This window comes from Petaurus breviceps, unplaced genomic scaffold (assembly GCF_028583685.1).
Source record: "Petaurus breviceps papuanus isolate PSGF00001 unplaced genomic scaffold, PetGlider_PUasm1.0 90845, whole genome shotgun sequence".
NCBI classification, from domain to species: domain Eukaryota; kingdom Metazoa; phylum Chordata; class Mammalia; order Diprotodontia; family Petauridae; genus Petaurus; species Petaurus breviceps.
The window spans coordinates 20,579,888-20,595,776 of record NW_027187359.1 but is presented as its reverse complement, the minus strand read 5'-3'; the positions used below and the strand labels follow the sequence as shown (position 1 = coordinate 20,595,776).

The 15,889-nt window shown below is 34.7% G+C and overlaps 1 protein-coding gene across 2 annotated transcripts in view; it reads left to right on the top strand.

The window, feature by feature from the left end:
• FEZ2 (fasciculation and elongation protein zeta 2) overlaps positions 1–15,889 on the top strand; it is a 62,948-nt gene that overhangs the window by 34,809 nt on the left and 12,250 nt on the right. For both annotated transcript variants that reach the window (XM_069072194.1, XM_069072195.1), the window contains exon 5: positions 765–1,033. In XM_069072194.1, coding sequence (XP_068928295.1) covers positions 765–1,033 — 269 coding nt within the window. The remainder of the gene's footprint in view (positions 1–764; positions 1,034–15,889) is intronic.

Sequence of the window (15,889 nt, the reverse complement as noted above, 5' to 3'; positions counted from 1 at the left end):
TGAGAACCTTAGCTCTTTTCTTGGCTGTTTGGTTTCTGGACAGAGGTATATTTTGAGGAATACAGGACTAAAAAGTTTCATGGATAATTTTCTTTGGATTATCTTAATATCATTCTGAGTAGTGGGATCATTGTTTCTGGAAATGACTCCCAACATACAGATGAACTGTGATGCAATAGAATGATTGAATCAAACTCTGGTTTGACTTAGGTTTGGTAAATCATTTTTATTGTCATTTTTTCTCTGTCCACGGTGTATTGGGAAGATGTGGTGGCTGTTGGAAGTGTAGAGAAAAAGCACGTAATTGGGTCTTTTTCATACCAGGGTCTGAGTGATTTCTTTTCTCTTCCAATCCTTAAAAAAACACTCATGGAGAATTGAGACTTTCTGTGTACATGTAGTTAATTAGTGTTTATTCCCCTCAAACTGGCTTCTGCTAAATTGCTTGTGGTTTCTTGTCAACAGGTATTTTCCTCAACTCTCTCCTCTTTTTGTACTTCTTAGCTGAGCCACCAGGCATGGGAAAAATTGGCTTAGACATGTAACTAATTTTTTTATATGTATCTGCTTACTCGTCTGACAAGCCACCTGGCCTTTGCTGAAGATTGCCAACCAGAAATTTAAATAAATTCCCCTTTCCCCCAGAAAAATGAACAGTTATTTTAATTGTTGGTAATCACTTTTGCTTTTTGGCATTAAGCACAGCATGGTTTTCTTTGGAAATCATTTTATCTTAATGTGCTGAACTTTGTGGTTGGTTTCAGGGGTAAAAAGGCTCTCAGTGAGTGAATTAAATGAACTATTAGAAGAAATTGAGACTGCCATCAAAGATTACTCTGAAGAGTTGGTTCAGCAGTTGGCTCTTCGAGATGAGCTAGAGTTTGAAAAGGAAGTGAAAAACAGCTTTATTTCTGTCCTTATTGAAGTTCAAAACAAACAGAAGGAACACAAAGAAACAGCAAAAAAGAAAAAGAAGCTGAAAAATAGCAGCCCACAGAATGGCAAGAATGAGAAAAGTCATATGCCTGGAACAGTAAGTGAGATGTTTGGCCCTCATGTTCACAGGGGATATTCATCTCTGACTACGTATGGATTAAGTCAGTAATATTTCTTGATGCTCTGAAACCACAGGAGCACTATAAGTAATAAATGCGAAGGAGTTTGTTACTTTGAAACAAAAAAAACAGAACCGGCTCTCACAGAGGATTGTCGTAGCTGGTGCAGAATCCTTTTTTCTTAGTAAAGAGATGAACTGGAGAACCCAACATAGAGAAGTAAGATAGGAGTGAGTGAGAGTGGTGAGAAGGAAGGAGAGTCCAAGAAGTGACCATTAGAGAAGTAGCACATTTTTTAAAATCTAAAAAATGCACAATTGTTTTCATAATTTCATTTAGTCTTTACAGTTAAAATATATTATAAGGCAGCTTTTGCTAGTTGAAATGATTCCACTTGAAGAGATCCCACATAAAACACTTGGTAAATCAGTTTAGTTCTCTCGCAATGGAAAAGGTTGAGAGTTGCTGGCACCAGTAATCCTTTATTCCTAGCTCTTTTGTGTTTCTGGAGCAGTCCTGCAGTTTCCTTTGATGAGACTGCAGTCTGTCTTTCATTCAGTAGTTGTTCCTATTATCCATACCCTTGCTCCACTTTGACTATTTCTACTCCTAGAACTATTTTGAGATACTCCAACACTCTCACTGGCATTGTCTACTATATGTCAAGAAAAGCCAACTTTGCTTTGAGAGTAAAAATGCGTGCTTGAGGACCAGCTCTCCTAAAGTGAACTGGCCTTTTTATTTCATTGTTGAATGTGACTTTAGAATAAAAGACAAAGATAAAGTTATAAAACAGTTAAACTATAATGTAAATTATAGATCCATTAAATTCTGAGGGGTTTCTTCCCTCAAGTACAGTTACTAAACCAGCATTTCTCAAACTCTGTTCTGTAGATATTTGGTGTTTCATGTGGTGTGAATAGGGATTCCATTAGAAAATTTCTGTCCTGGCAATATTTTCTCATATTTCTCCTAAAAAATAATAACTGAGAAATTATGTCTGTATCAAAAAATGCGTCTTCAGTTTTGGGAATATGGAAATAGACTTATTTTTCCTATGTTTCATGCACAAATTTTTTTGACCCTTCATCTTGAGAATATTTCATACTACCAGGATGACCTAGATTTGTATTTATGGGTTCCATTCCTTTATTCCCAGTCCCACAAATGTTCTGAGACTTGATTAGTTTAGGTAGGAAGTACTGTGGTAGACAAATGCATATCATTGACTAGATTAAAATTGAGTGAGTCCTAGAGAGGGAATGCAATTCTTGAGTTACTGTGCTGCCACAGAGATGTTAATCCAAACAAAAGTATCACATCACCTAAAATACTGTGCTATTATTGGTCTCAGTGCAAGGTGGTCTCTATTGCAGGAATATTTTCTTTAGGCAAAAATAGAAATTGACAAAGTGAATCTTGCAGCATAGTTTATATACTTAAAGGAAGAATACTATTTAACATGTCTAGCTTTCTTGTTTTCTTACAGAAAAGGTTTTTTTTTTCCAGATTCCTTCAGAACATACACACAACTTTATCTATGAAGAATATAGCTATGGAGGAATTGTAAAGGATGGATGGGGGAGTAGGTTGTGGGCAGCAAAGATGGACACTATGGTTTTCTAATTTTTTGAATCAGCCTAAGTGATAGTGTAGGTACTTTTACTTAAATCAGCTGATTCACTGATTTAAATGCCAGATCTTAAATTGGTTTGTTTTTCCATGTAGTGTAGTTTTATGCCTAGACACTTTTAGACAGAGACAGGAAGACAGAACCTGGGACTGATTTTTCTTGTGTGACTCATAAATTGGCACTTGAAAGCATTTCCAAAAGAGGAGTTCCAAAAATATTTTGAGCAGTGATAGTACTGTTAATATAAGGGTTTAGCACCACTTCCCTTCTATTGCACTGCCCCTTTTCCCCATGACTACATTGAAGAAAAATACTACTTTAGAAATTTGGCTGTATGTTTTGTTATATATTGAAAGAAGCAAATCACTTATTACTTTATATTCATACTACACATAGTTTAACAATTTCTTCATTCAAATATGCTTCTCTGTTAGAGGACAAAATTTACTTTTCATTTTAAAAAAGCATGGTGAATAATATAGGAATTGCTTTTTTTTTTAAGAGAAGGCAAGGCAAATAAGAATGCTTTTCAAAGAAATAAAATTTTGTCCTTAGATATTTCCTAGACATCTTGCGGATTCCAGCATTGTGGTATATCAAGGATTGGTTAAAATTGGAGGCATTAGGCAACTCTGCTTCAAACCATTTATGCTAAGAAGTTTATTTGATAAAGAAACACTAGTTTGATTTGGTATTCCATTATTTTGTAATGAAATAGTCTTAGAATGATTGTGAACTTTTTAGGTGATTCAGTGTTGGGAAATTGCTTCTTAAAATCTTACTTTGCTGTTAGTGTAAAAACCTTTGGTCAGATGTAAAGAAATGGCATAGATATTAGTGCTTACTTTTTTTTTGCTTTTTGGATGGGGAAAGGCAGGGCAATTTGGGGTTAAGTGACTTGACCAAGGTCACATGGCTAGTAAGTGTTAAGTGTCTAAGGCCGAATTTGAACTCAGGTCCTCTAGACTCCAGGTCTGGTGCTCTATTCACTGTGCCACCTAGCCACCCCAGTGCTTACTTATTACATTTTTATCTAATGTTAAACGTGAAGAGTATGGTTTATACTTGAAGCATATAATTCCAGAAATAGTAATAGGCAGTTTATTAAACTCTGGTTGTTTTTTTGTGAATTGAAGTTGTTGTTTGCATAACCGGCTCTACAAAATGATTAACCTTCTTATCTGTTCCTTCATATTCAGCATAAAAATAACATATAGTAGGGCTTGAAGTATGTAAACTACCTTTTCTAAGTATAGTATTTTCTCAGAAATATTGATACTGATTCACATTGAAATTCAGTGTTGAGTTCATACCATTGAAGCCTGTATTTAGCATTTCTTAAGATAGGGTTGTTTTTTTTTTTTGCTTTTTTTTTTTGGGAGGGGGGAGGGCAGGGCAATTGGGGCTAAGTGACTTGCCCAAGGTCACATGGCTAGTTTTGTGTTAAGTGTCTGAGGCTGGATTTGAACTCAGGTCCCCCTGAGGTTCTCTGTTCACTGCGCCACCTAGCTGCCCCTGGAGCACTATTTTATGAGAGCCTACCAATCCAAGCATTGATAGCAAGAAGCAATCATTACCATAAAAATTTAAATTCTTCAAATATTTTTGATATGTTTGGAAAAATGTGAATGTTTTATTAAATATATAAATAAATATTGTTTTATGAAATATATTAAATATAAATATATGTTTTATTATATATTATTATGCTGCTATATATATTATAGTACTCTACATTACTAAAATATATTAAATATTTAAATAGATAGTAACTTATGAATGGATCTTTTATAAAGTATTTCTTAGGTGAAGTATGGGATCATAGCTTTAGAATTGGGAAGGATTTTAAAGGTCATCTAGTCCAGTTTCCTCATTTTATGGGCTGTTGAAACTGAGGACTTGCACAGGATCACACAGAAATTAGCAGAGGTGGGATTCGAATACAGGTCCTTTTATTCCAAAGCCTGAGCTCTTTTGGTTCACCATGTTGCTTCAGAATTAATATCCACAGGAGGGAAACAATATCAGTTATGACTATCAATTAGAAAATGAAAGTACATTTTGCACAGAACTGATTGTTATAAAGGCATTTCCAAAACTCAGATCCTGTATACTTTTAAGCATTTAATCATATTTGAAATAGTTTTGTTAATAAAACATGCATATTTTAAGTTTTAGGAAGATTTTACATAGATGTATACGTTTATTGTCAATTATTACATGCTTTAAAGAGGTGGTCCAAAATTTCTTGTTGCCAATGGTACAGATTTGCTTTTGGATATAAACATTTTCCATAGAGCACTCGCTATTTATGATCTGTTTTTGGTATTTTTGCATTACTTGACAGTGTTTCATGTTGGTTATTGTTTGTCAGATAATGACAATACTAGACTTTACCCCATGGTCCAATCAAAATGTTGACACCAACCATGGCCATTTGATGTGTAAAGAGGATATGACAAGTCTGTGCAACAGCCTCGATATTTCAGTATCTGGTTTATCCTGACAGATGCTCAGAATGATCAAATATAGCTTGATATAATGGCTAGTAATGATCTTTTCATTCAATCCTTAAATGACTTGAAAATAATTAGTGGAAGTTTAATTTCATTACCAAATTTACTGACAGTTGAATAAAATTTTAGAATGTCCTTCAGAAAGAAAAAAAAGGTTAGATTGTCTCTATTCCAATTAGATATCAGTTCATGTTAGGTCAGTAGCCTTGGAAATCTTGCTATTGCCTCTTTTCTTTTTTTATTTTAGTGGAATATTTGTAAAATAGAAATGTTTTATTTTGGAAAAAAACTCAAGACACTTATTTGTCATATTTCAATTCAGTTTTCTGCCTTTTGCTAGGATCCATGCTTGAAACACATGTGAAACAATTTGTTTTAACTATATTTAAATAATAATTTCAGTTGGATGTGAAAACTTTTCTACCTTTTTGTAAAGCCATTGGTTAAGATGAATATGCCTCTTAGCTTTTATATTCTGGTCATATTGAACAAAAAAATTTTCACTTATTGAGAACAAAAAAAATCCAGCAAACCAAAAATTTGGCATTTGAAGATTATATCATTTAAATTTTATTGAAAATAATTTGTATTGCCACACAGCAATAAATCATAATTTTGTTTCTTTACTTTCTTCTCAGTTTTGAACTCTTGGGTACAGAAAATGTTTTTGGGGAGAGGCCAGAGATGTGAATTTGTTTCCAGGAGCATTTTGGTACCCCTTAAATTTATTTCTACTTAGAGTTTCAGGTATAATAAAAAATCTGATCTGACTCCACTCATAGAATTTGCTTACTATTAGGAAACAGCTGGGCATGAGAGAAGAGTAGAATAGCAATAGTATAATAGGTTTCTGTTGACCCCATTTTCATCCATCTACCTTCACTTCCTTGACCTGATCAGTATGCTTTTCAACATTGTGTGTGTGTGTGTGTGTGTGTGTGTGTGTGTGTCTGTGAGTGAAAGAGAGAGAGAGCTCCTCTTGGTACCCCTCACCCCGATTCTAACACTGTATCACATTATTTTTGCTTTTTAATTTTCATAGTGTTTTCCATTCTTTTCTTTCTTTTTTCCTTTTTTGTCCAGAAGGACCTTGAATTTCCTAAAAGTATTAGAAGTTCCACTTTAATATTTTTGACTGATTTTAGAGGTATCACAGATAGTAATTTCTATTTTATAAATTATGTTCAGTTTTTTTTTTTTAAGCAATAGGGGTTAAGTAACTTGCTCAAGGTTACACGGCCAGTTATTTCTGGGTGTGGTACTGAGTGTCTGAGCCCGGGATTCGATCTCCAGGTCGTCCCAACACTGGAACCGGTGCTCTTATTCGCTGTGCTACCTGGCCGCCCCTATATTCAGTTTTTAAAATTCAGGATCTCAGCTAAGAGAATCTGAAATATTATTTATTCTGGTTGAAGAGAAGTAAAATGTGAAATAACTTTGTAAAAGATTAAATTATTCCAAATTCTAATTTTATTTAGGAATAGGTGATTATCTGGCAGGGTTATAGAGATATTGATGGGAGGCATTCTAGACCCTAGAGTTTTAACTTTTAGAACACTTACGTGTAGATTTGAATATCTTGGAAAATGTGGCTTTTCTCTGTAACTCAGGATGTTATTGTCTTTGCTTTTTTATATCTTATTTATACTCAGTTGGCTTCTAGTTTTATGCAAAAAAAAATCTTCCTGTGGGTGACCAATGGTAATAGTTTAAGGACATACTCAACTAGGGAAGGAAGTGGTCATTAGGCAGTTGTGCACATTCTCAAGTATGAGTCATGTTACTTAAACATTGGACCAAGTAATTAAATCCCCCATTCTATGTATTAATGTTTCTTTGGCACCTTTTCAGTAGCAGGGTAAGTAATTAGGTAAATATTGTAATGCTTAATGATTTCCCTACTTCTTGAATATGGTCTTATCAAAAATTTCCTTTTGCAAGGGGCATATTACATGAATATCATAATTGTTTTGTGAGAAAACAAAAAAAGTGATTGGATAGATTCAGAAAGAATTAGGCCCATTTCTTCACCAGTTTAACTCTGTGTAAACTAAGACTGCCATTCATATTTTCCATTTTAATTTTGGAAATGGTTAACCCATGTTTCATTGGAGGAATGAACTTCCAAACCTCCAATAAACACTGAGTAAATTGGGTTTTCTATCATAGCTGTTACTGTCATTATCTTAATTAAAATTGACAACTTTTTATTTATGTATAACATTTCCTTTGTTTTGAGTTTGTAACCTTGAGGCTTGGTGTCATCATTGGCGGGATTTACTGGGTGAGCAGATGGTCCGCAAAAAGCATCCACTTCATTCTCCTCTCTTGTATTGTTCATTCCAGCACATGAAACTGTCCTGTAGATTAGGCCATTCTTCTCACTCAGCTAAATAACCATAAGTATATCTTGGTGCTGTGTTAGCTCACATTCACAATGCAGTGCTTCGGGATGAGGTAAAGGTTACCAACGAGAAAAGTTTGACTTATTTCTTTCAATTTTGCCATTTTGATTTCAATTGCTTTGAAACTGAGGGGGGAAGGTAGAAGGAAAGGTACATCATTTTATGCAGTGCTTGCCATATGTGAGTTTATGTGGCAATTAGAAAATATATTTTTAGCAATTAAAAAAAATCTTGTGTGGAGCTTTAATTTTACTTCTTAGAAACAACTTTATTTTCTGTCATGCCTAAACTTCTCTTTGTCTTTGTTTTTCCACTTTAACATTCTGTTTCCCTTATTTTCTGATAGTTCCTACTTTCCTCTTATCCCACAACTCCTGTATTTCCTTTGCCACCTCCATTGTGTTGCTTATTTTTCATATGGTTTATATCTTGTTGCCCAAATAGATTGAACACTTTTTTTAGAGTAGGAATTGCATAGATCCTTGTACTGTTTCAGTATAAGGTATTAAGTATGCATATTTATTAATTTATTGATTTTGTAGAATTTTAGAGCAGGAAGGGAACTTAAGATATTTAATTTAACTTCCTTAATTTATAAGTCAGAAAATTGGTATCTCAAAATCTGTTGTTTTTGTTCAAGGGTCCTATAATAAATTATTGTCTCAGTGAAGGGTATTGTATTGCTAACTATATGATTTTTGACTAGCTTATTTAACTTTTTTGGCCTTTTTTCCTCTTCTATAATGAGGGGGTTAAACTCTTTAACCTTTAAAGTACTTTTTGACAATAAATCTAAGATCTTCTGTCTTAACAGTCTGGTATTTTGTTTGATACATCTGACTGCATCATCTTTAAGTGTTGATTCCATATGTATTGTACTGTATGGTTAAGATGTGATTCTTAGAATTATGTCAGATATGAAATCTCTTTACTTATTTGTTACATACCATTTATATATGGTATCAAGTTAACTCAAGTCAACAGGTATATATATATATATATATATGTATATATATATATATTTAGTGTCTTTTATTAGCAATCATTTCTAGCATACAGAAGGAGTACCTGAAGTGGTTCCTGTCTGCAAAGACTTTACAATGTGAGTTGAAATTATGATAAATTAATGTAATTCAAGATTTTTTTTCTAATTTTTTTCTCCTCTACTTTAAAAAAATCCTGACAATATATGAATATGCCACTTTTGAGCTCTTTTTAAAAAAAAAGTACTTTCTGTGTTCATCTATATTTTTAATTTAAAATTTGTATTGATTTTTAATTTTTTATATCACCTACATTTCTTAATGCATGCCTTCTACCCAAATCAGAAAATCATCCCTTATAATAAAGAATAAAGAAAGAGAAAAAAAATCATTAAAACTAACTAACCTATCAGTTGAATCTGATAGTATATGCAATGTTCCATGCCCATAGTCCCTCACATCTACAAAGGAGGAAGATATTTTCTCTTTTATTGGATTCCTGATCCCCCAGTTGCTAGTGCTTTTCCATATATGATTGCCTTGTATTTGTTCTGTATGTATCTTGTATGTACTTAGTTATTTACATGTGTTCTTCCCCAATAAAATAATGACTTTTTGAGATCAGGGACTGTTTTTGCTCCTTTTTTTTGGTATCCTTATCACTTAGCACAGTGTATGGTATATAGCAATCACCTAATACATGCTTGTTGATGGATTCTTTTTGGGAGCCAAGCTTGGTCATTATAATCATACCATATTTAGTTTCATTTTTTAATGTTTCCTCTTATATTGTTGTATTCATTGTGTATTTTTTTCCCATGGTTTTGCTTATTTGACTCTGTATTAGTTCATTTAAGTTTTCTCATACTTCTTATAAGCTGGGCCTTATAAAATAAGAATTTTGGACTAGGTGACCTCCTAGGTAATTTTTAGCTATAAATATTTGCTCCTATGATAACATCCAGGACCATAATAAGTTTGTTTGCTTCTTCTCCCTTCCTCCTTCCTCCTTTCTTCTCCAGACCTGATTTACATATATATTTTCTGAGGATGATATTTACATATTCATTTCTGTGTAGAGATGAGAATTGGCTTGTAGGATGATAGGAGTTAAGGTGAGAGGCATTCTTAGATACCGTCTAGTTCAGCCACCTGTATTTTACAGATGAGAAAACTGAAGGCCAAGAAGACAAAGAGACTTGTCAAGGTGACAAGGTAGTAATAAGCAGGGCTAGCATTAGTATCCTCTCTTTTTATTTTAAATATGGTACTAAAATAAATGCTAAAATAGTGTTGGGTCCTGTAGCTGGGAAAATAATAGTTTTTATGATGTTTTATAAGATCAAAATTATGTTACTTACATCTAATAATACTCTCAACTGGCTCAAGGGTCACACAACTATTAAGTGTCTGATGCTAGAATGGAATCCTGGACTTCTTGCTTCCAGGTCCAGTACTCCATTCACTGTGCCACCCAACTGCCTATAAAAATTTACTCATCAGGAGGATTTCTTACTAGCAAGCTATATGACAGGTCTCATTTGTATTTTTACTACTTCATTTGTGGGTACTTTGTGGGTACCCCCACTTATATGGGAGAAGGTTATGGGAGGATTGGGGGAAGGGGGAAAGAGTTGAGCTGAATATATAGAAAAAAACATATAGGTGATTTGAAAGGCTTTGGACATGTGAAGAAGGTGAAAGACTGAGTTTGAGAAGGAGAAATTTGGAGAAATTGAGGAAACTTAGAAGGCAAATGATCTGGTATAGATGATAACATGTAGCTTCCGTGAGAGAAGGCTGAAGGAGTGAGATTTGGTAGAACTAGCGAGTGGAGAAGGGAAAAAAAGGTAGTTGCAACGGACAGGTAAGAAGGAGATGAGTGGAATATATTGGTGGGTTAAGCAGAATGATAGAGTTGATGAGTGGTGGGTGATAGAAGGTTAGCAAGGAGAGGAGAAGCTGGATGTAGCTTTGGAGCTGCTAAGAAAAGATTTTCAATGTCTGACTCAGCATATATGGTATAAATACTCGCAAATAGATAAGAAATCTCAACCATTATAGAAATTAGGGTGGATTGTGCAATGGTTTGTGCTGAGCTTGTAATATTTTACACTCCTGCCATAGCCAAATGATTACTATCTGTGTTCCAAGTGTAGTTTGATCTGTGTTTCTAGAGAATATGAGAGGACTTGAAGAATGCTTCTCTTTATCCCAGGGTACTAGGAGCAATGGAATGTTCCTTAAAAATAGTAGAAGTTGGGGGCAGCTAGGTGGCACAGTGAATAAAGCATCGGCCCTGGAGTTAGGAGGACCTGAGTTCAAATCTGTCCTCAGACACTTAACACAATTACTAGCTGTGTGACCTTGGGCAAGTCACTTAATGCCAACTGCCCTGCCTTCCCCCCTCCAAAAAAACAAAAACAAACAAAAAATAATAGAAGTCATTACAAGAATACAAATCATTCCACAGTTGATAAATGGTCAAAGGATATGAACAGGCAGTTTTCAGAGGAAGAAATTAAAGCTATCTATAGACATATGAAAAAACGATCTAAATTGCTATTGATTAAAGAGATGCAAATCAGAACAACTCTCAGGTACCACAGCATACCTGTCAGATTGACTAACATGGCAAAAAAGAAAAATGATGAATGTTGGAGAGGATATGGGAATGTTGGAACACTAATTCATTATTGGTGGAGCTATGAGCTGATCTTAACCATTCTGGAGAGCAATTCGGAACTATGGCCAAAGGGCTATAAAAATGTACATACCCTTTGACCCAGCAATACCACTTCTAGGGCAGTATCCCAAAGAGATCATAAAAATGGGAAAAGGACCCACATATACAGAAATATTTATAACAGCTCTTTTTGTGGTGGCCAAGAACTAGAAATCAAGGGGATGTCCATCAATTGGGGAATGGCTAAACAAGCTGTGGTATATGAATGTAATGTACTATTGTGCTATAAGAAATGATAAACAGAAGGACTTCAGAGAAAACTGGAAAGACATGATTTGATGCTGAGTGAGGGAAGCAGAATCAGGAGAACGTTCTGTGTGAGGACTGATTTTGATAGACTTAGCCCTTCTCAGCAATGCAAAGACCTGAAAAAATTCCAAAGAACATGTGATATAAAATGCCAGTTGCATCCAGAGAAATAACTATGGGGTCAGAATGCAGAGCGAAGCAGACTATTTTCTCTTTTGTTTTATTTTATTTCTTTCTCATGGTTTTTCCCATTCGTTATAATTCTTCAGTGCAATATGACTAATGTGTGTAATAGGAATGTATGTGTAGAGCCCATATCAGATTGCAAGCTGTCTTGCGGGAGGGTGGGGGAGAAAATTTAAAACTTATGGAAGTAATTGTTGAAAACTAAAAATAAATAATTTAATTTTAAAAAGACAGCTGTTGTTATACCACACATGGGTGAAAATATTTAAATTAAAACTTCACAATGTTGAATGGTTAAAAATATAATTCTTGAGGTATAAAAAAATAATAGAAGTGGGGCTTTAGTCAACAGAAGGTTAGAGAGAGGAAGAATGGTAAAAGGGTAGAAGAGAAGGAAAGGGACAGATACACACTTGGAGGAAAAAAAAAACACCACACCAAACTAATTTGAGGGTCTTCCTGTTGAGGAAAGAGCTGAATACTCTGAGAAGGAGCCATTAGCTTATTCTCTAGATAAGAACATAGAGAAACCACAACTAGTAAGGGTCAAAGGAAAAAATGAAGAGTAATGATGACTGGTGATTTCCAGGGGCACTAAGTCAGTGATTTGTTGACCTGGTAGTAATAATAGTGAGGTCTGTTGTCCTTCTGGGACTTTTATACAAGACATAACAAAAACCCTCTTACTACTTATTTTTAAAATATATTTTTATTTATTTCATTAAATAGTTCCCAATTATATGTAAAAAGATATTTTTAGAAATTTTGGGTTCCATATTCTCTCCCTCCTTCCTTCTTGAGAAAACAAATGACTTAATGTAGACTATATATGTGAAGTCATACAAAATGTATTTCCATATTAGCCATGTTGCAAAGAAAACACAGATAGAAACCTCCCAAAAATAAAGTTAAAAAAAAGTATGCTTCAATCTGCATTCAGATTTTATCAGTTCTCTCTCTGGAGGTGGATAGCATTTTCATCGTGGGCTCTTTGGAATTGTCTTGGGTCTTTGTATTGATCTGAGTAGCTAAATCTTTCATAGTTGATCATCCTTACAATATTTACTGTGTAAAGTGCTTCTGCTCACTTCAATTGGCATGAGTTCATATATGTATTCTCAGGTTTTTCTGAAAGCATCCTATTCATCATTTCATAAAGCACAATAGTATTCCATCACAATCATGTACTACAACTTGTTCAGCCATTCCCCAGTTGATGGGTATTCCCTCTATTTCCAGTCCTTTGCCACTACAAGAAGACTGCTATAAATATTTTTGTACCAATGAGTCCTTTTCCCTTTTCTTTGATCTCTTTGTGATATAGATCAATCTATTTTTCTGTCTTATCTATCTCTATATATTTTCTTTTATAAACCCTTTGGGTATAATTCCAGATTGTTCTCCAGAATGGTTGAATTAGTTCACAATTCTACCAACAGTGGAATTAGTGTCCCAGTTTTTTTTACATCTCCCTCAATTTTTGTAATTTCTTTTTTCTGTCATGTTGGCCAATTTGGTATGTATGAAGTGATGTCTCAGAGTTGTTGTTTTGCATTTCTCTAACTAGTAGCAATTAAGAACATTTTTCATGTGACTATTGACAGTTTTGATTTCTTGTGGAAACTGTTCATATTCTTTGAACATTTTTCAACTGGGGAATAGCTCTTATTTTTTTATGTATTTGGCTCAGTTCCCTATATATTTAAGAAATGAAACCTTTATCAGAGAAACTTGATGTAAAATTTCTCCCCTGGATTCCTGCCTTCCTTCTAATCTTGGCTGCCTTGGTTTTATTTTTACAAAAGCTTTTTAATTTCATGTAATCAAAATTATCCACTTTGCTTGCTTCCTGTAATCTTCTCTTTATCTCTGTCATAAACTTTTTCCTTATCCATAAATTTGACACATGATTTCCCATGCTCCCCTAATTAACTTATGATATCACCCTTTATGTCTGAATCATTTATAGATTTTGATCTTATTTTGTTAAACAGTGTGAGATGATGGTTTATGCCTAGTTTCTGGCAAATTGCTTTCCTGTTTTCTGAGCAATTTTTGTCAAATAGTGAGTTCTTCCCCATAGATCTTAGATCTTTGGGTTTATCAAAAACTAGATTACTGTGGTCATTTACTACTGTGTATTGTGGTACATAATTTATTCCACTGATCCACCACTCTGTTTCTTTTCCAGTACCAGATTGTTTTGATGATTACCACATTGTAATATAGTTTGAAATCTAGTAGTAGTAGGCCACCTTCCTTCACTTTTTTTTTTCGTTGATTCCCTTGATATTCTTGACTTTTTTTTCCTTACAAATGAATTTTGTTATTATTTTTTCTAGCTCTACAAAATAATTCTTTGGTAGAGGCAGAGGTTTGTAGGAATGGCATTCTAGGTCATTTAAATGATATGGAGCTTACAGGCAAAGTGGCATGTACATGGAGTTACAAACAAATGTGGAAACAGCTGTACACATAGGGGGGTGGTTGTCAGCAAAAGCAGACTCCCTTTGATGGGTAACTGTTTGAGGGAGCCTGTTGAGGAACCTGTAATGATGAATGAAATATATCCAGAGAATTTCTTCATGTTTCTGATCTATATTCCAAAGAGGAAGAAGTCCAGCAGTAACAGATATCTGGATGTTAGCTTCAGGAAATCCTGTCTTCCCATTTGTAACTGATTTGGGAAGCACTAAATAGAGCATCAGTCTTTTTTAACAGTTCCCATCAAGAACTTGAGTCAAAGGATGTTGAGTGACTTTCATCATGTCTTTCCTTGGGTTGAACAGACTGTTCCTCTCATTTGAATCCTTGTCCTCTTAGCCTGGTTATCTGACTCTCTGAGTTGGGATAACTGACAAGGACATGGGAGGTTGAATAATAGAATCATGAATATGTATGTGGTTGCAAAGCTATATATGCAAAACTGAAAACCTTACAATAAAGACATCAAAAGACCTCTGAAAAATCCAGTAGCTCAGCTGAAAGTCTAATATTTGTAAAGGTCCTTGTGGTAGGAAGATGCAATTCAGGAAACAATTCTCTCCCACTTGTCCTAGCCATCAACCAGGGTATCTCTATCATTTTATATGCCACAAGAGGCAAGTTCAGGTCACCTTATTCCCTCAAGTAAACGGTAAGTTCTTCATTTCTAATCCCCCTAACCAAGTTATTGAAGAGGAGACATAAAATCCAAGACACCAAGGGGTCGGGGGTTGGGGGAGAAAAGGGGATAGGGAAAGAGTTCAGGAGAAAGCATATGTGTACATGGACACATATATGCAAATACTCCAGAAATGGATCTTGAAAGGGCATACTGAGAATGGAAATTTTAGGGTAGGAGAGTATTCCCGAGGACTGAAATAAGAAGTAAACATGTCATAGAATAACATGAGAACTTAATGGACTCTCAAAAGAGAAGAGAGATATAATGAAACCAAGGCAATGTCAATCTTGCCATCTCCTCTACTTTATTTTACAGATGAGGAAAATGAGGTAAACATGGTTAAGCGACTTGCCCAGGGTTGTGAATTTTAACAAATTTTGGTTAGCCAACCATTCAATAAAATATTAAGTGCCATGGCATGGCAGGCATTATGCTAGACACTGGGGATACAGAAAATGAAACAATTCCTGCATGCAAAGAGCTCACATACTAATAAGAGTAGACAACAAAGATATATAGATACATACTTTTTTTTCAGAACAAATACAAAAATATTCAAACTTATTAAAATGAGGTCAATTGGAAGGGAAGACACTAGGCTTTATATAGAAGATGGTGCTTGAGATGGTTTGTTTTTTGAGATGTGTTTTAAAGGAAGAGAGAGACTCAGGGAGCCAAAGGAGCTGGGTTTGAATGTGGCCTCTGCCACTTATTGTGTGACCTTGGGCAAATAATTTAACCTCTCTGGGCCCCATTTTCCATATTTATAAAATGAGGGGATTGTACCATATGATCTTTAAGACGTCTTCTAGCTCTAAATGCCATGATGCTTTGATCCTAGGTTATTTCCTAGGCTGTTACATGAATGGGCAGGAAGCCAGGCCAATAAGATGGAAAAATTGTTGTGTGTGTGTGTGTGTGTGTGTGTGTGTGTGTGTGTGTGTGTGTGT